Source organism: Brachionichthys hirsutus, chromosome 20 (assembly GCF_040956055.1).
Source record: "Brachionichthys hirsutus isolate HB-005 chromosome 20, CSIRO-AGI_Bhir_v1, whole genome shotgun sequence".
In the NCBI taxonomy this organism is placed as follows: Eukaryota; Metazoa; Chordata; class Actinopteri; order Lophiiformes; family Brachionichthyidae; genus Brachionichthys; species Brachionichthys hirsutus.
Window position 1 is genome coordinate 1,754,986 of NC_090916.1, and position 21,118 is coordinate 1,776,103.

Sequence of the window (21,118 nt, forward strand, 5' to 3'; positions counted from 1 at the left end):
AGTTAATTGTGCTTTTCTAAATTAAATATGGATAGATGTGTGCGACGCTATTAATTGTCCTCCCTGCCTCTTGAACATGTTTCTGTGTTTAACGTTTTACCATATTTTTTTCTTTGCTTTGCCTTTTTTAGGGTCAGCCAAAAGTGCTTTTTAATTTACGACAGGCATTTATTTCCTGCAGCTTAGTCCTTGTTCTTATGTTGAATAGCTGCGGATCTGGTTGCTAACCCCCCCCCGTCCGTCCGTCCGTCCGTCCGTCCCCCCGTGAGTGTGCCTTACAGGTGACTCCAATACAAGCATACACAAAAACATGCACAATAAACTTCTGAGATATTTGACAGATCAAACATTGGATGTTCGTGAAGCATATGATTTTTGTTTTTTATTTACTTTCCATATAAATGTGTATATAGAGAGAAATATCTAAATCTTTAAGCCAGTGTACAGACCAGGAGAGTTTCTGTGTTTTCATATATATGTTAATTCCAATTTTAGAATTTAGAATTAGAATTCCAGGATTTGTGAGGGAGCTGCGCAGTTCATAGTCAGAGAAGTTTATAAAAAAATCTAAGAGTGACATAAGAAATCGAGCACTTATGTTGAGGTTCAAGCCCTGCTCAAGTTTTAAAGGCCCCCCCCCAGGTCCAGCTTTGTTTCTCGCTGCACGTTTTTAGCATCAGCCGCGTCCTGTATCGCCTTCTGTCTGTCTGAAATGACTTTGCTCCCTACGTGAAGCTGCTGCAGTGCATCTCTGAGGCAACAAGATAAAAAGCCATTTATTGTATTAATACACAGGTATTAATACACAGGTATTAAGTACAATGGCAATAACTTTTCAAGGTAATGCGGCCCAACTGTTGATAGCTCATCCTTCTGGCTAAATTGTACCTTTTGCTGCCTTTTGCTTTTGTGGTGCTTCACAAGACTGCGTCACCCCCCCTCCCCCCACGCGCGCACACACACACACACACACACACACACACACCTGTGCTGCTATGAATTCACTGCACCACACTTCCAACATGTTTTGCTTCCATCGCTCTTTTCTCTATGTAGTCTGTCTGTCCCTGATCATCTGGAGTTAGAACCCAGTTTCCTGCCGGTTTTAGCATTTCTCTACAACATGATGTCAGTTTTGAGCGTTTGTCTCCGTGTTTGTCTTTGTTCGTGTGTCCTTGTGGTTATGCCCCCCCCCCCCATCTGTCTTCGGCATCATCGGCCTGTAAATCTACCGGCGTGCTTATCACTGCGTGGTGTTAGTTGTAGTATTAACTGACGGTAACCGAATTTTGCTTTCTTCATTCTGTCTCGTCGATGGAACCATTTACAACCGAGAGCTTGTCGGTCGAATCGGTTCATTGTGTGAACTTTGCACTTTAACGCTGGATTACCTGGTGACAAAGGCAGCTTTGACGAGGAGGAAAATGCCTTACGATTGACATAAACGACTTTGCATGCTGGTGATGTTGATGTCTTGTACAATAAATTTGTCTTTGCCCGCCAAAAAAAAAAGAGTCTGATCTGTTTCTGATTTTGATTGTTAGTTTCTACTACACCCACCTCGGACATTCATATTTATTTTTTAAGCGGTTATTTTCAGTTCATTGAAGCCATACATGGAATAGCAAAATAGCAAAGGCAAGATTTCAGTTGTGGAAAGAGACAAATTTAATCATTTAGACTTTTAAACATTGTCGGGACAGGGTCGCGCTTCCCTCCGTTCATCACCTCCTCTTTTAACAACGCAGTGCTTCGGGACTTTAGATCTTTAGTCTGATTTATAGGATTTCAGCTGCTCTAGAGTTCAGGATCTCCTCTGCCAGATTTTAGAGTTCAAAATGCAAAAAAAAAAAAAAGATCTATAGGTGACACTTCTCGAGTTTTATCAGCTGGACTCATTTGCTACAGAGTGCATCCATCTGTCCATCGGGGGGAGGGAGGGGGCAGCACATCTTCCAAATCGCTTACTGCAGAGTCATGCTATATGTCAATTTGTAAAAAAAAAAGACTAGGATGGTCTAAACTTGCAGCCGAGAGAGAGCAGGCAAAAGACACTCGGTGATGGAGTCAGTTTGTTTTTCGGGGCTTTCACTGCAAAGCAATCGCCCTGGCGACTCGGCATGAGGCGATGCCTCCAGTTCCAGTCTGACCATCTCTCAGAGATTAAGGAGCGCTAAACTAGATTATGTTGTCATCAGAAACATTACGCTGAAACCCAACAGAGCCCCCCCCCTTACTTCAACTCGGTGCAGACAAATGTTCTGATATGCAGGCTCGCTAAGTACTATTAACCCAAAGGGTATTTGGCTTTGAAATACTTTTTGGAATGAAAGTACAAATCCATCTCCGATGCAAGTTAGTGTATCCTCTGGAGATCCACGTTCTCCAGATGAGATGAAAGAGGTAATTGGTTCCGTGATGATTGGGTCAAGTCTGCAGCTGTGCAATTTCTCTGCTCTTCTGTATCTCGCCAAATCAAACGTGTACATTTCAAAGACTGTGGAAAAATATCTGTGCTGTACACCAGGGGACCCCTGGTATACAGGCAGGGGTCGGGAACCCTTTTGGTTTGGTTGGTAATATGTTTAAAACTAAATACAAGTAAATGTGTGCATTTTATGTAATAACACATTTAAAGTACAATAAGTCTCTGAATTATCTTTAATAACGTTATGCTGCTGCTAACCAATGATGGATATTACTTACTATTGATGCGACTTCTGGTCCTGCGTGGCTTTACTGATGACTACAAAGTGAAAAGTACGATGCTCCTCATCTTTTTTTCTTTCAGCCATCTTCTAAAATTAGCTCGCTGACAACGCGATTAATCTCACAACAGGCCGTTGGGCGGACCCTTTTGCACATGTGCACATCGGCCACTATTTTCGACAGCAAAATAAACAGTGTCTCTGCCTCATCTGCGTTGCCTAGGTGATTGATTGATAGATAGATAGGCACAACAACATGTATGTTTGCCACTTTCCCACTGAAATGACTGGTTTGTTTTTGAACGCAGATCGACCCGCTATCAATCGTCGTTTGTCCCTTTCCCAGTGAGCAGAACGCCGTATGTATGCCGGACTTCCTCTGATCTCTGCCTCATAGCGAACCGCCTTTCTAGTCTAGTCGCACGCGCAAAGGAGTGTAACGAATTCTTTAAAAATATATATATTTAAAGATTTGTCTGCGAGCCAGATGCAGCCATAAAAAGAGCCACATCTGGCTCCCGAGCCATAGATTCCTGCCCCCTGCTGTATACGTTGCTCTTAACCATGACATTTGTGATCTAGCCTTTCGTCACTATTTGGAGTTTAGTATTCCTCTCTGTGCCTCCTTGTTTAGCGCAAAGCCCAAATGTCGATGGTAACACTTTGTTCTTGGGTAAGTTTTCAGTTCTAAGATTTTAAATTCGCTGGTTGCTCTAGCGGGGATGTACATCTGACTGCTAGTTAGGTGAATTGGCCAGTAGTTGATGGTCCTGTCAATCTTTCACAGATGGGACTCAGGTTTGATTGAGAGGAGATGCAACAGAGAGAAAGAAAAGGAACTTTAGGAGAGACGCGAGGGTCTGGGCAAAAAGGGAGTCAGTTGTTGAGTCAGACAGAACTCTGCATGTTAGGGGTGGGTGGGAGGATGCTTGTTGGGTCACAAATGAGAGGTGAAACGTCTTCATCCAAACGCAAGCAAGCCCGGTTGATTCTTTACCTCGACCTGGATGCCTGAGAACCTACACAGAGAAATTGAGATTGTCTAACCGAGAGGCCAAGTCTGGTCCAGATTGGCTCGGTCTCGTCCAGTCAGTTCCAGGTAAAACAATGGAAGCCATCAGGGAAGCATTTATCAGTCATCTACTTCACATAATCACGATGAATTACGTTTTTCCAGGTGTCCACAGGGACGTTTATTTGCTGATGATGATAGGGCTCGCTGGAAAAGAGGCAGCGGTATTGTGATTGGGGGGGGGGGGGGGGGGGGGTGCAGGAGGCAACAGATGTAGTGGAGGGGTGGGGGCTGCAGCTGAGAAAACACAGACTGAAAAATCTGCAGGAAGGTTTGAGCCTCAGCTTGTATGGGTAAGACCTGAAGAGCGTGAGGGTGTATATATATATATTATTATGTATATAATAAATGTATATGTATTATATATGTTCCAGCACTTCCCATTCTTTGTGTGCTTCTTTTCTCACCCACCTCAGACATGTGGTCTTGATTCGTCACAGCACATGCGATTGGAAATATGTCAGTGCTCTGAAAGCAAGATTGATTATTGCTTTTCACCCCCAACAGATATTTTTTTTTATTAGCTTCATGTACACTTTGGTCAAAATTCCAGTTCAACACAATGTCAAACGAAACTAATAACCCCCCCCCCCCCCCCCTTACCCACAGTCCCTTCAGGGTCCTTTTTTGGCAATGCGTTTACGCTGAATATCAGTCCATCAACACAGATGATAAACAGCTGGATATATATTATTAATCTGATTATTAATCTGTTTATTAATCTGATTATTACCAGTGATGGATTCCAGACTGCCGAGTTCCACGCAAAACTCTGACAAGAAACAAAACATTTGCTGCGGTTGATGTTTTTATCTCGGTGACATTTGCTGCTCCTTTCCCTGCAGCCACATCCCATTCATGCAGAGGAAGTGGGCGCCACAGCGAATAGTCTGTGCTGCTTCACATGACTGGCTGAAGAAGGGTTGCTTTCATTTCGGAGAATTGATTTGTTGCCGCTGACATTTTTTTGCACAGACCAAATACATTTTTAATTGTGCTTTTTCAAGGTAGTGAAAGCTGTGGAAACTACAGCATTGAGTTGCAGCATCACTGTTTTAATGAATTAATGCTAGTAACCGGCCCGGCTGGCGCCAGTAATTAAAAAAGCAACAGTAAGTCGCTGTCACTGTCTCAAAACTGCTGACGTTTACGAATGGCAAACAAATATAAATAAATGCACGCATAAATATAACATTCAGACATTTATTGCATCTTATAAGTTGCCCTTTATTTGTTTATAGTAGCTTTAAATTACATGCTTATCTGATCATGGAATTATGCATGTCTGAACAACAAAATCATATACTTATTTTGACACCTTTAAGCATTTGGTTACATAATTGTCGTTGTGTTTCCAGGTTTGCTCGTTTTTCTTTTTTGCACCGTCCATCCAAACATCCACAATTCTTTAACCTGGGTGGGTCTGAAGGGGGGGGGGCAGGGTAACACAGACAGACAATCATTCACACCTTTGGACAGGTTAGACTCACTCATTCATATATATTGTATGTTTTTGGTGTAGGAAGAACCTGGAGAACCTCGAGGGAACCCGTACAGACATGAGGAGAACATGCATATAGAAAAGTCCCAGGTCCTCAGGTGGATTTGAACCAATTGCTCCCCACTAATCTCCATTCCACCCGAGAACAAAGCCGTTAGCTTGCATAATTCACGCAGCGGGACACGACTTCCTCTCCTGTAATAACACTCAGCTTCCGTTCGCTTTCTTTTCATGAACACTTGGATCTATGACAAGAGAAATATCTCCACAGAAAGCTTTTAAACCAAGTCGGGTCAAGGCAGTCTGCAGATGAATGAAGGCTTTGATTCAACAGAAAACTCAACTTCAAGTAAGATCATTCAACAACATGCAGTTAATAGTCACAAGCCAGTGATGTAAAAACCGAGACTCATGGGTGCTGCTATAAAAGCTATTATATGTGTAATAGCTTTATACTTTCTCGATGACTCGGCCCGCCTCCTCTTCTTTATCCATCCTGCCTGTTATCCTTTGCAGATCCTTCGCTTTACTTTTATTACTTTGCTTGGCCATCTGCCTCTGTTTTCTCTGTGTCGATGCCCTCATGACGTTGCCGTTATGTTTGAAGACAGATGGACGCCCCCATCTGAAGTGTCTCATCTCATATGTCCCACGTCTCCTCTGATGTGGGCTGGGCTGGACATTTGACTTAGAGCTAACCCTGGCTGCCAACAATCCTTGCTTTGGATGACTTTCTCCATTCGGGCCTTCCTTTGCTTCATGACGGTTCGGTCGCCTCCGTGCCTGAGGGGGGGGAACTCCATCAACTGTGCCCCATCCACCCCGAGCAGCAGCAAAGACCTTTACAGGCCGGGGCTCGCGGCCTTCGTGTTTGCCCCAGTGGAAATGCCCGTAAGAGCGTCTCTGATTGTTTTGTCCTTCCAAAATTGACTCTGATATTTTGTTTGCAGGGACCCTTTTGATGAAAATGATGCTGAGCAATAAGGTGTCATCGTCCATAACCTTTACGGACAAGGCGCCGGGAGCTGGTAATTCAGTTTGGATCACAGACTTACGGAAGTGAACAGAGTCCTGCAAGGAAGAATCACACAGTACTATTTAAAGTCCACTCGTATCTTCAAAGAAGAAGAAGAGATTGTTATGATGCTGCTGCAATGAGAAATTAGCTGTTTTATTCCTATGATTTCTGCTAATACGAAAAAAAGACTCATTCAAAGACTCTGTGATTTGCATAATGTTTAGTATCATGGATTAAAGCCTTAATCTCAACTTCCACATGAAGATAAGAACAAAGTTGGCTTGATACGGCAGAAATAAGGGGTGAACTCTGAACTCTTTGGGCTTTGGGAATGAATTTGGAAGAACAAGAAAAAAAGAAAATCAATACCTTTATTGCAATATTTATAACAGTGGGCTTTACGCCAATCTTTCAAAATTGCTCTGAGACAGTTTCTCCTTGTTTCAACAAAAGGATGAAATGAACCTAAGATTCAGGTTCATGATTTTAGAACACTAAAAATAATTCTGTTATTGACTAATATCAGCTGACACCCAAAATGTCAGAAAAAAAGGGGGGGGGAAAAATCAATTAAATAACTCATTTGCTTTTTCCACATTAGAACATGCTAGAAAAACATCTTACAAAGCCGACTTTAAAAGACTTATTAATCATTGATTGTTTCAGATTGGCAATTGAATCAAAGGTTCACATCATGACTATTTTCAGTGAGACTAGATTATTATTATTTTTATTCTGGGTGTATCATTATTAAACCACTTTTAAGTACCGCGTGTGAAATCGGTCTCTAATGAAGCTGCTGATGCTGCTACACAGGTGACAAACAGAGAGACGACTACGTCCACGGCAGTTTGACCTACCAGCAGCCTTCTCTTTTGGCTCTTATCATTACAGATGCTGCCGTCTGAGCACCCAAATCCGGGGGCGAACAAATGTGCCATTGCCACCACAAACAACGTTGACTGAATCTCCATCCTCAGCCTGCTGATGAAACCAGAAATACAAATTAGGTACTTGCACCACAGTACTTTCCATTTAATGTGAAGTAATTTTTAACAGTGTAACATATGGCACCAAATCATTTTCCCGGCCAAATGCACTCACGTTGGGACGCATAGTGCTGTTTATCAACAGCACATTAATGTATATGGATAATGATCTGCTTAGTGGTGGAGAGAAAGAATGTGGCCTGCCGATCTACTTAAGATGCAGATGTTAGGGTGTTTGATGTTTTACGATTTGTGTCTTGGGAGATTTACTATTAACAGAGAAAATAATGAGTAATATATCTCATATGACACCATAGAAGAGCCTCTTGCCATATTCCAAGGGCAATAAAGTATCTGCATCAAATTATTTTTATACAGCCAAACCTCAGTTTGCTAATTGAATCCGTTCTTTGACTACAACCACCCCCCCCCCCCATTTAAATTAATTTAACGACAATTAATTCGTTCTCCGGCCCCTGAAACCCTTGTTTTAAAACCCTTTTTTATGGGTTTATGTGTGTCAGATATAGAAAGGTGAAATTAAGATGACCTTAATTGTAGAAAAGCACAGTACAGTAATATATTATTACAAAAAACAAAACAAAACAAAAAATTAGAAAAGCACTCAGAGAGCGCAGACCTTTGCCGAGCAGCATTCCCCTCGTCATTAGATTTGCACCGTCCACACGGTGATCTGGATCATCATCAAAAGGTTCTAAATTGTTCTTGGTATCTTTATACACCGAAACATTTATTTTACAGAGCAAGGGTAGCTGTACATGCAATAAAATATTAAAGCTATAATCAGACAGTGAGGGTGGTCAATCGTTGCTTTCCTCCAGAGAAGAAACATTCAGCCTCAATTGTTCAACTGCATGAATACAAAAACAAGTTTTTTTTATTTACCTTTTCCAAAAGCCTTTTCCCCCCTTTGCTCTTATCTCTCTCCGTCTATGTCCAGTAAAGTGGCTGATTCTTGGCTGATCTCTTCCTCCTCTGCCTCCTCTATGCTCTGTGATGAGCAGAAACGGTCCTCTGTTGCTTCCTAGAAGGAGGAAAGCCCTTTTTATTGTCACATGAAGTGCGGAGCTCAGATCCTCAAGGCCTCAGGGTGTTTTCCAATTGAAGGGTCTGTAGCGCCGCATTATGTAATAAGTTGTTACATATTGCACCGGTTATTAGAAAATGCAGATGTTGAACTTTTTTTATGAAGAGAATTTAATAATTTGGTGCTTTATGTAATAAACCACCATAATTGATGTCTTAATTTTGGTGGTTTATTACATAATTCACCAAATTATTAAATTGAGAAAAGCATAATAATGTTAGAACAAGATTGATTTTAAACATCATATCATGACTCACAACTTGTTTTAATAACTAGTGAGATGTTTCATGAGTCAATACGTATTCAAACGTTACTCTTTATTATAATAATGCAGAGTGTGTTTGAAAGTTCAGAGACAAAAAGTGCACTAAAATGCACATTATGGACACAAAACATTTTCAGTGTGCTGTGATGTCAGGAGACACAGGCACATCTGGAAGATGTTAAACAAATATTATGTGATTAGAAAAAAGACTAAAATAAATATAGAATAGAAAAAACTTTATGCAGATGTCATTTTGGTGGTTTATTACATAATGAACCAAATTATTACATTTTCTTTATAAAAAAAAAGTCTGAGTGTGGCTTATAAAGGCAATTTACACACTTTTAAATCAATGGTGTAGCTCACGTCGCCAGATAATGGGTGAGACCCTAGATTCTAGAACGTCCGATTCTGGGAAATTTCCTGTAAGTCTCTGATAAATTTCCATTAAGATGGGGAATTTGTGAAAGATTCACGCATGTCTAATCACAATATTTACAAACATACACAGACTTTCTTTGAACATTAGCTGCTGTACCATGCCTCCACACATTGGAGAGCGCATGTGGCATTTTAAGAATACCAATGTAATGGCATGAACAGAGATATAAATAGTTAGTCTAGCTAAACAACTGGAATCAACTTCAAAACATCTGGCAGGAAGCAAAAAACAGCATCACATTTGAGGGAGCTAGCATCATTATGAGAGTGCCTCATAGATGGCAAATTAAATAAACATGAAATAAATATATTACCACATATTATTATCAAAACCTACTTCACTTGTTGTCGTCCGCAGGCTCAAAAGTGTGGTCCAGTTTTTTAGAAATCATCTGTGCATGTAGGGGGCGTGGTCTCAATAGTCATGCAGTGAGCAGTGTGCTATGTGCATGTGATGGAGGATATTTATGTGTACTTGAGTGGCATCTGTTTTGTCAAGATTATGCTAAAATATACTTTCCCCAACTATATTTAAATTCCCTGTGAGGAGCAAACCTTCAATTTGGAAAATTCCCAGTTTATTCCCGTTGGTTTCCAGAAATTCCTGTTATTTCAAATGGAAAGTTTCCATATTCGATAATGCCCAGATCAGGGAAGATCTGGGCATCAAACACAATCTCCTGGCCCAAAGTACCAAAGACTTGCTGACAGACTCATTTAAACAATTTCATCTTCTATTATAAATGACTACACCAGCAAACGTAACAGCAGGCCTACTATTTTTATTATTATTCATCAATCAACCTAATTCTCCTAACAACTCCAACGCCTCCACAACGCACGATTTAGTGGCCATTCCTTCAACCAGAGGATGAGCGGCACATTGAATTTGCATGTACTTTCAAACTTGAAATTAAAAAACAGACATTTACAAGACATGTTGACTCTTTTTTTTGCTCTTCTTGATACGCCATAGAATATAAAATAAAGATTAAATACAGAGAATTTAAAATAAAAATGTTACTTTTTTTTTTTTTTTTTTGCAGTTAACGTAAAAGGTAAAGGTTTCACTAAATAAAGATCAAGGGGTGGCTGATAAACTGAGGGGTTGATGTTCTTAAAGATCTCTTCTTTGCTGACATCTACTGGGAGTTTCGAGCACAGGCTCAGTTAAAAGCCAGAGGAGAACGGAAACGGAGCTACAAATGGAAGCCGATGACTGCAAATAAATTTACCATAAGATCAGGCTCATGAATATTGTATAACATAAAACTACTTAACAATTAATAAAGTCATTAGTATCAGTATTTAGAGAGATGTTGATGAATCAGAGGTAATAATACAATAATATATTATATATATTCTTTTAAAGGAGCCAGTCTGGATTTTAAATAACAGCAAATAATTTGGTGCAGAAAAATGTGTATTACATTTAAACTAAAAGTGATACAACATTTTTTTTACTCTTGTATGATGTAATTTTTTTTAGCTGCCAAAAACAAACTCGTCGAGACAAACCTGCACTTTTACTGCAAAGCAACACAGGAAACAGTTTTCAAACACAGAACTAGGTTTAGGATTTGAGCAGCTGTCGGGACAAACACAACAGAGAGTGCATCCAACCCAATCAGCTCCGTCATGATGTCACGCATGTCTTCTTTGCTTCCACTCATCTGTTTGGAGAAAAGATTGATAACCTAATTTAATACAGAAACGATCTCTTGCGTATTAAAATGACGACATGATGAGTAAGCGAATATGAGCTTTACTGGTGACTATTTAGATGCTGCAATTCACAGTTTATCCAATAGAGGCTGCAATTTAATTAAACATAAGACGGGCTTGAGCTTCTTAAGCTCAGTGCATTTGCTCTTTTTTCACTTTGATCCTTAAACATATAATACTAAATAAAAAATAATGATCTATTTGAATAAACCAACACGATGTGTTTGTTGAACATGTTTGTATTGTGGAGAATCACAATAATGTGTTGCAGTAAGATATAACCCTTTATCTGTAATTGGACTCACATTCGTCATCACTATAATAATCCTCCTCCTCCTCTAACTCACCTCCTACCTGTGGAGCGTAAGAACTTCTCCTTCTCCTCTAACTCACCTCCTACCTGTGGAGAGTAAGAACTTCTCCTTCTCCTCTAACTCACCTCCTACCTGTGGAGCATAAGAACTTCTCCTTCTCCTCTAACTCACCTCCTACCTGTGGAGCGTAAGAACTTCTCCTTCTCCTCTAACTCACCTCCTACCTGTGGAGCGTAAGAACTTCTCCTTCTCCTCTAACTCACCTCCTACCTGTGGAGCGTACCGACTAACAATATTCAACATGACTCCCTCAATCTCCAGCTTCAAACGCATCAGTCTATCCGACACTAGAACACTCTGCACCAACTCTTCCTTCAGAATAACCCCTCCTCCATTCATCTTTCCTCTCCTCCATTATAAAACAACTTGTATAGTATCCTGAAGCCCTAAAATAGGCCTACCGAGGCCACTGGTTATGAGGGTATTCTGAAAAAAGAAGGGTTGCTTGAACAGGTACTCCTCACAGGAGAGAGAGAGACGATCATCTGAACAATCTGTCCTCCCTACTTAGCTATATTCCTTCTTATAGTCAAATAGTCTGCCCCGCTGGGACACGAACTCATCCTTGGCCAAAAGGCAAACTAAGTGGGACATAAATATGTGAGGGGACCTCCTTTGTTCGGTGTTTGGTCACCTCTGTGGCCCCTGGAAAACCATTAAACGAGGAGGGCTTCTCTCAAGAGCCTGGCATTCCTCGGATTCCTGCGCTCTGATGTCAGAGCAGAGGGGGACGGACTCCAGAGGCATCTGGACCGCTGCTGCCTTCACGTTCCCAGCGAAGGCTCCGAACTCTCGCTACTGAACTGCATCCAGTTCTTTTCGAGCTTGTACAATAGTTTTTTTTTGTTAGTAAAACGTGAAACTTTCTTTTCAGCAGCTTGAAGCGCGTTTTTATGTTGCGCAGTAGCCTCACTGCGTGAAAGGTTTATCCGGAGTTAGCTGTTAATAAAAGTCGCGGTGAAAGTGATAATTATCTCGCACAAAGAAATAGAAAACATTGAGAAAATGAATCCGAAACACATGCGCTCTTCCCGTCTTATTCTTGCAACTATTTCGTGAGGATCCCGAACCCGTTAATCAGAAAAAAACTCCGCGATTCCAATATTTCCCGCAGCTCTTGAATGCATCACGCGCTCCCCTCTCCCTCCGTCCCGCACGCCTCCATTGGACTAAAGGAGACCGCCGCTGCTGCACATTCCGAGGATCCTCTTCCCATTCACGGTCAAGTTGGACAACGAGTTGTGATTGTTTTATTGTGTGTTCTTTTATACTTTTTGTTCTCCGTAAAAAAAAACCAAAAAAACAAAAGGAAAAGTTTGAAGGAGCTCCTGTTTTTTGCGACTTCAAAAGAAAACAACCCACACGGGGATAATCTCTGCGGTGCGACGTTCAACGTCGTCGAGTAAAGTAGTAAAGGAGAGATTCTTTCTGCAGCGGGCAGCAAGAAGAGGATCAATGTAGCGCTGGATCAAGGGTGAGTTCTTAGAAATAAATATAATCCTCTCTTGGAGAAGACTTTGATTCTGCTCTAGATAACCCAAGTAACCGTTCTACACACAAACACACGCACGCACACACACACACACACCTACGCACACACGCACACAAATAAGACTGAATCAGTAAACAAACAAAAAAGGACTGCTTGGCCACGTCTGGCAGACTGAGGATCCCAATTTTTTTTAATCCCCACCCGCCCACGAGATAAACATGCATTAAAAACAAACAAACAAACAAACAGAAAGAGCCCCACGTCCTTCTCTCTGCTTGAGGAGGTGTCTTCTGTCCGACTGGGACCGGAGCTCGAACCCCTAGACACCTGGAAACTTCTCATCAGGTAACCTTCTCACAGTACTGGGACGCCATCATGTCCCCTCAGATCCCAGTTTGGACATCCTACTGGGAAGCAAATTGGCACACGCCAGCTCGGATCCATCAGATGGATTATCTAGAATATTCCACCCTGAACCGCTTTGATGATGACGGGGATGAAGGCTGCACGCGCATGGATACGTTTAGAGGGGCCGTTTGCACTCTGCTTCTGTTTGACCCCTCGATCATGATATGATCACTTTGTTGCTGAAGCCGGCCATCGTTCCGGCTGCCACCCTTTGTGCACGCCGTCGCCGTGCACGCACGCATGCGTGAGAACGTGTTGGAGATGTGTTTGGACACGCACCATGGGCTGGCACCCTTACTGTAAAAAGAGGAGGCAAATAACGCATAGCTGCAGGGGGCGTAGGCTGCTCACACACACACACGCACGCACACACACACACACACACACAGATGTACACACACATCTGGCTGTCTTTATAAGCTCAAAGGCATGCTGTGTAAATTATATGGTGCCAGAGCAAGTGGTTTGGGAGTACACAGAACGTTTAAGACACTTGTGGAGAATTTAAAGGAGCAGATGTCAGCGCAGTCGGCCCTGCTGCAAGCCTCCATCCTCAAGCGCGCGTTTGTTTCGAGACACACCAGAGTGGTCAATGCACCGTTTATCGCACGTTCCCGATCGTTTTCATAACGACGGGGGCCCTTTCGTTGGCCCCTGCAAGACACAAGTCCTTCCTTCATAGAAGGAGACTTTCTAGAAGCTGTTGAAACGTTAACGCTCGTGGCCCCGAGGCCTTGTTTTTGTTTACGGGCAGTTTGGTAGGATTATAATAGGTGTTGTTTACTACATAATGCGAGTCTGCAGGCAAAAGGGAAAGTGGCTATTGTTTTAACCCGAGGCCATTTGTGTCCAAAGGCCATCTAGTCGCTATGTGGGCCACGCATACCTATAATTTTGGTCAAGTGCAGCACAGGAAAAAGAACGAGGGAGGAAAAAAAAAGAAATGTTGTTTTAGCAGTTTTACCGAGGGCAAAGAAATGGACAGAATTCCTCTTGTGGTTCTCCTGTTTTCTGTGGAGACTCAGTTCTGCAGTGTCAGAATGAGAATGGCTTTTGTGTGTGTGAAAAATGAAATATTATCGTGTTGTGGGGTAAAATAAGGTTTTCTAATTTAGATTTCATGAAACGCTTTATACCACACTCACGTCCCATTTTACAAGTGACTTTGCATGTTAGGAGAAGCAGATTCCGAAATAATACCAATGTGGGTTCCAGACGCTATTAAGAACACAAAGCCTTCCAGAGGCGGAACCATTATGTCTAAGTTTATGTATGAGTACGTGTAAAGTACAATTACTGTACAATTACCCCCCCCCCCCCACCCCCACCATCGCACTGCTCACCGCCGTTAACGCTACCGTCTGTCTCGAAGTTAGTCCCAGAATAAAACCACATTTTATATTACAGTAATACTGCATATCTATTATATCATTGTGTGTGCGTGAATCTATATAGCAATTAAAAATGCTTTTTCCATTGTTATTAGCGTTGATTTGAGTGTTTTTAGACGTCCGGAACGGATTAAATAGTTTTCAGTTATTTTATACGGGAAAAATGGACTTGACATACGAGCAATTTGAGGAACAAATTATACTCGCATGTCAAGGTATTACTGTATTAGATAGTAAAATACATGACTTCATAAAACCTAACTGTGAGTAGTAACTCTGTGTGTCTAAGGTTGTGTGTGTGTGTGTGTGTGTGTGTGTGTGTGAGTGTCAGGGGAGCAGCGATTGATAACTACCACCTGAAAGCCAGTGTGGGAGAGGTGGACAGGTCGCAGCATGACCGGCTGCCAGAGCCTTCGCTTACACAACACAGAGCTTTAGACAGAAGCATCTCTGCAGCTCTAAATACACTCTCTCTCTCTCACACACACACACACACTTACACGGATGCGGCTTCTTTAGGGTAAAAATTACATTTTATGAGGAACTGTGTGTGTGTGTGTGGGGGGGGAATTGGGCCACTTTTAAACCGAGCAGAGGAATTTTCCATTAGATGATGAGAAGCCGACTGCGCCTGCACCGCCTCTCCTCTCAGCCGTGATTGGCTCCAGCGACAGCCGGATGCTAGCAGCAGCGAACCCCAAAGCGCCGCTGCTTTCATAGGCCCGTAAACGCCGGGCCATTGAAGTCCCTGTTTCAGCTGTGAGAAAAGAAAACCCTTTGCACTCTTGATTGAGGATGCGTGCGGAGTTGCGTTTGCATGCACGGAGGTGTGAGCGTGATGCGGTTCCCAGGAGGAGGAGGGGGGGGGGGGGGGTGTGTGGAAAATGTTAACAGTTCCGCGGTTTGGACTGAACAGACACGGCGGCCGAGGGCTGACGGTCCCGTGTCTCTGCCTCTATCAGCCTCACTGTCTGTGTTTATTTACTCCTTCCCTCCATTCACATCTCAGACCCCCCCCCCCCCCCCCTCCTCCTGAACCACTGTACCAACATGATAAGAGCCTGAGAACCGCCGGTGTCACGGCGCCTCTTCCCTCCACATCCTCGCTAATCTGGAGCTGTCCTCTCGCTGCTGGGCGTCCCCATCGCTCGGCCTGTTTAGAGGACGCTGTAAGTCCTCACACGTTGCTGCCGCAGGTTGAGTCGACGGGGCTTCGTCCTTGTTGATGGGGGAAGCCAGTTCTGGCCAGTGTTAAACTGCGTCCCACCGAAGACGCGCCCGCCTCCCGGCGCTGCGGTGTCCTATAAGGGCCGTTCCTTATTTACTGCTGACCTCTTCTGCAGTTCCTGGGATGACACAATATTTAGGAGTGCCTGACATTCAATGTCCGGTGTGCTCTTTTCTCTACTTTCCAATGTTAAATGAACAACCAGTGTCACATTTGGAGATGCTGCATGTGCAGTCTGTTGAAAAAATAGTTGAAAAATGTGTATTTGGGAGAAATTTTTTTTAGCTCCTCGTTTACATTATGTTGCTACACAGACTCCATCATACTCGGACGCATTTGCAGCACCTCTGTATCTGAAACCGCTTAACTCGGGATTTGTTGGGGAACCTATTGTCTGTTCTATTGATTATTTTTAAATTTCTATGATTAGACTTTGCATCAAATGTTTTTTTGAAAGTATGTGACTCCACCTTGGATCATGCGTAAAGCTTTTTTTTTCTGAATTTCGTTGAATGCGTTCCATCTCCAGATGAACCCTGTGTCAGGTGTGTGTTGAGGCTGTGAAAGGCGCCCTTCCTTGCCCGGGCGTCGCGTCTGTGTGGACACTCCTCTCTCTCTCTTTGGTGGTCACCGCTGCTGTTCATCTCTTTGTCTCAGAGATGGTATTAAAGGGAGAGAGGGACGGAGGGAGGGGAAAAAGGAGAGAGTGAAAAAGCAGATGCGCTTGCTCGAAACCCAACCCGGCTGTCTGGCTCCGCCATCTGTTTGCAGCTGCTAATGTGTGTGTGTGTGTGTAAGACTAGACTAGATTGTGTGCAGACTATAGAGATCCTGAAAGTGAAAACATCTAAAGCTTTATGTATTTTTCTTGAAAATCTATTGTTTGATGTAGATTTTGTAAAATCATGACATTTTACTGTGCTGTAGAAAACTTTATTATTGATGAAACTGGTGACACACATCCAGGGCAAACAGACAACATGGGTTTGCATAAAAGGTGGAAAACTACAACAACCAGAATGCATTGCATGGGGCGTGAAAAGTGCTCCTGCGGGTGGGAGCCCTGTTGCAAGTTGGACAATGGTTGGCTTTGGCTAGTTCATTTTGAAACAGGATATGATATGATGACTACTTCCTGTTTACAATCTTCTATTTTTAATGCTGAATAAAGGCCATGTTTATTATTATTTTTCAGCGTTCTGGGTCAGGTTTTGGGTAGGAAAAGATTATTAGCTGTCTCTTTGGCATGCTGGGACAACAGCCATGTGGCGCGCGTGCATCCTGTGTGTCCGTGTTTTTGTCTTCGTATCGCTGAAGATGTCACAGTGATTGCGTTTTACTGCCTAAAGGATAAAGTCCGGCGCTGTGTCAGCCCCCCCGCCCCCCCCCCCCCGGGAGTGTTTGTCCAGGAATGTACATGAACTTCCCAAAAACCTTTCACTGTCGACTATCACAGCCAGGAGGGTCAAAATAAGAGCATTCAATGCAAATAAAAACAAGTAAAATACTGGAGTAAAGCCTCACATAATAACTACATGCACCCCCCCCCCCCCTTCCATTCAGAAAATCTCAGATATGTTTCATAATTCTAAATGACACACATAAGTGTACTTTAAAAAATAAAAACTTATTTGAACAATAAAACTAGCATGCAACAGACTTTTTTAAGCTATAAATTCAAAACAAAGTCTTTTCGGATGAAGCATAGAGATTATAATGTTTAAAGATCTCAAAATGTTTAATCGCCAGTGTGTCTCTAAAACAAGTAACATGTTTAATCGCCAGTGTGTCTCTAAAACAAGTAAAATGTTTAATTGCCAGTGTATCTCTAAATATAGTAGTAGTAGTAGTAGTAGTAATTTAAAATAAAGTAAAATAAAAATCGTCACGTTTTAATTTTTGTTCCTTTGATGTTTTTGCGTCTCCTTTGAGAATGCGCTCAGCCCGACGTTCATTGGATTAATTGCTCAAATGTTCAATAACTGATTCCACATAAACCGGCAGCAGGAGTACCCAGAGCTGCTTTCATTGGACTGGCTTCCTGTGTGATGCCTGATTCAGGCTGCCACGGGGGGGGGACTAGCGGCTACGAGCTGTGAAGCATTTAACCCGTGTGTTTTGCTGCCGCGCTCATGTGTAACACGAGGTGAGGAGGGGGCCGGCGATGGTAATTCAGACGGAGACAAGCAACAGGGATCGGGTTGATTGAGTTGCTCATGCTACACTTGTGCTCTCAGCTTTTAGTGGCCTGTGTCTAATGGTCTTAGCAGTAGGCGACAAAGTGCTGTGTTGTTGCCGTTATTGTGCGGATGTGAATGGAGCGAAGCAAACGAAAGGACGACCCTGAGAGGGAAGCCCATCATAGGCAGACCGGACCCGTGGCTCTGTTCATCCTGCAGATGCTTAGAAACAAGTTATCTGTAACATCCTGTGATGTTTGTCGCAGCCTGTTTGCATTGGTTTTAATTAGGGATGTCCCGATCCAAAGACGAGTGAAGTGATCTTTTATTTTATTCATCTTATTTCAACGTTTAACTCTTAAACAGAGCACTTCTGTGGCGTAGCTTCAACATTCACATAATAAATAAAATACTTTTTTTCACTTTGAACTTGGACTAGTGCAACAGTAAATATTAAGTACGTATATTTAAAATAAAAAGAACAGCAGCTCAATCGGCAGGTTTTTCTCATTCACTTCAAAATACTTCCACACCGCAGACATTCTGAGGGGGTGCCTGTGTCAGCATGGGCTTTAACATGCCTGCACCATGCCCCCCCCCCCAAAATCATAGCGCTGGTACAGCTGCTAATCTTTCTGTTCACACGAGGCCCATTGCAGTTTACAATAACCCAGGAAGAATTGCGACTATAGATCTCTGGTTACTTCTGAGACAATGGGTCTTTTCTTTCAGACTCAAAGCTCTCGTAAGCCTCGGGAGGGCAACGCAGCGCCTAAACGCTCGGCGTGAAGGTTAGGACGCCATAATGGAGGCGGCAGCTCTGTCATCGCGCTTTTCAGCTCAGCACTGTGTCCGTCTGGCTGAGTTTCGGGTGCCGGTGTCCTCTGACAGACCGCCGACACCTCTCTTTCCCAAAGTCAGGGTTGCTATAACCCCCCCCCCCCCCTCCCCGTGATGAACACCACCATCTGTGAGTTTGATCTGAAGACAGAACATGGTCATGTCTGGGCAGCGGTCTAACGGATCAATCATGTTTTTGTGTTAGAGAGAGAGCAAATAAAAGTTACGACCCCAGGCGAGTTTACGAGTTACTAAGGCGTTCATTGAAGATGGAGACGGATGACTTGGTTCCAACCCCCCCGCAGCACCGGTTCCATCATCTGGAAGTGGTTCAGGTTTCGACCAGGAAGACGTTTGCAATCTATGCCGGTAAACCGAAGCACCAAAGGTAGCCGAACCACACATTTCTTTCACAACCTGAAACGCCATCCACTTCAAAACGAAGACTGCCTCAAACTCCGCATGTCCCCCCCGTCTCCTCCTAATCCACATAAAACATCAATGGAACCAGAAAATGCACCGGAGTGAATCACAACCATGCCATTATTTTTATTTCTATTTTTTTAAAGCTTGTGAGGGCAGAGCCCGGTTTGAAATAAAAGGTTCACTGAACTTAACTTGATTGTGATCCCCCCCCCCTCCCGCCTTTTTGCAAGCAAATTTCCAATCCAACAGAAGAGTCTGCTTCAATGACTATACTCGTGTCATTTTATGCTTCAAAGTGTTAAATTTAACATTTATATAGTGATTTAAAGGAGAAATGAGAATATCGAGATATATATTGTGTATCACGATGAAGCCTAAAAATATCGCGATATGCCATATCGTGCAGCCCTAATTGAAGGTATTCACTTTCTCTCAGGACTTCAGATCGCCAAAGATGTTTATGCCCCAGGAGTAATCAGCCATCTTGACCATCCACAAGTCCAGAACTGCTGATGCAATTTACGTGACTCCACCTGGTACTGTATTTGTGCCACTGTAGATAGATAGATGCTGATCTGCAAGGGTCAGACATTTTCTTCTTTCACCTCGTTTGAATCCGTATCACGGCTCCTTTATGCTGAACTTCCTTTATTTTTATTTTTATTTTCAAGAAAAACGTGTCCAAAAATAGCGTCACTACTTTTGTATTAAACTCACAGAATAAAACATCTGTCCTTTTCCAGTAGCCTAGCCCGAGGGGATAAAGAAAAAAAAACAACAACAACAAATGGGAATGGTTTCACGTATATTTAGCCGACGCTCGCTACCCTGAAAAGAATAAAACCAGCCCTCTTCCCTCAGTTTTCCCTCTAGTTTTCTGCATCCCACAAAATTACAACGTACAAATTCATAAACGTCCGTGCTGTTTTTACACGCTGGGAATAAAGATGACGGTTGGAGGAGAATGTTGTTACCGCACTGCAGTGGTGTTGAAGCAGCATTTTTTTGCGTGAAGGATTGGTTTTTGGTCTTGAGCTATTGTCTCTCTGTCTGTCTGTCTAGCTGTCTGTCTAGCTGTCTGTCTGGCTGTCTGGTCTTACGCCACCACACACTCCCAACCACGCCACTGATTGCTAGTCCAAAGTTGCTCTATTTGCTGTCTGGTCCTCTGGCTAACCTTTGCAGGACCTGATTTGTGTGTGATCCCGTGTGCTTTGTCATGTTCCCTGTGTGTGTGTGTGTCTGTGTGTTGCTACACGTGCACACCTGTTAGTGATCCTGCAGGGCCCGTGTTCCCACTTCAGGCATGTTTTTGTGAATGCTGTGACGCCGCTTTGCACCGTGTCAGAGGGCTGCGGGCTCAGGTCAGGTGACTGCTGGCCGACCGTAGCCGCACGTCTTAATCATTGGAGCTCGGTTGTTCACTGTCTTGCTTGGGGAGTGTGTGTTGGTGCGAACGATGGCGCTCCGCGGCGAGCGGTCTCTGATGGATTCAAGAGTAAAGAACGCCTTCATGTTTTCCAAAGGGACGGCGGCTATTACCAGAGACGAATGTGAAACAAACTGTTCATCAATTTGTAGCAAAAAACACAACCATGAATCAAGAAAAGAAAAAAAGAGTCAACTTGTTAAAGGCTGCCCCCCCCCCCCCCACACACACACACACACTTCTCTTCCTTGTGTTGCATACTTGTGTCAGGTGTGCTCTGTTTTTCCAGTCGGCTTAGAGAGGAATCTGGGCTGGGGTCCAAGCGGACTATCGACAGCACATTGCCAGAGCGCAGGACAAGAAGCAACACATCCACCCCGTCTTTACTCCCCCCCCCCTCCCTCTCTACTCTCCTCCTCCTATCTCTGCTGCCCCCCACTGGTCTCCTGATCTCTGGAGCATTGTTGTGCAATATGTTGGTCTTTTCATTCTTCTGTTGAGGTTTTTGTCTCCGTTCTCCGGA

General features: G+C 43.1%; 1 protein-coding gene across 1 annotated transcript; it reads right to left on the bottom strand.

The window, feature by feature from the left end:
• Window positions 1-5,709: 5,709 nt before the first annotated feature.
• Window positions 5,710-7,273, bottom strand: LOC137909494 (pro-opiomelanocortin-like). Its single transcript, XM_068753956.1, has 2 exons — window positions 7,160-7,273; window positions 5,710-6,352 (listed from the first exon to the last, which is right to left on the bottom strand). The coding sequence occupies exons 1-2, from the start codon at window positions 7,271-7,273 to the stop codon at window positions 5,732-5,734; spliced, it is 735 nt and encodes a 244-aa protein (XP_068610057.1). The 3' UTR covers window positions 5,710-5,731.
• Between the last annotated feature and the right edge of the window lie 13,845 nt (window positions 7,274-21,118).

Coding starts and splice junctions, on each gene's coding strand:
- LOC137909494 (XM_068753956.1), bottom strand. CDS start 7,273: ATGGAGATTCAGTCAACGTTGTTTGTGGTGGCAATGGCACATTTGTTC. Junction 6,353..7,159: donor GCCAAAAGAGAAGGCTGCTG/GTAGGTCAAACT, acceptor TCTTCCTTGCAG/GACTCTGTTCACTTCCGTAA.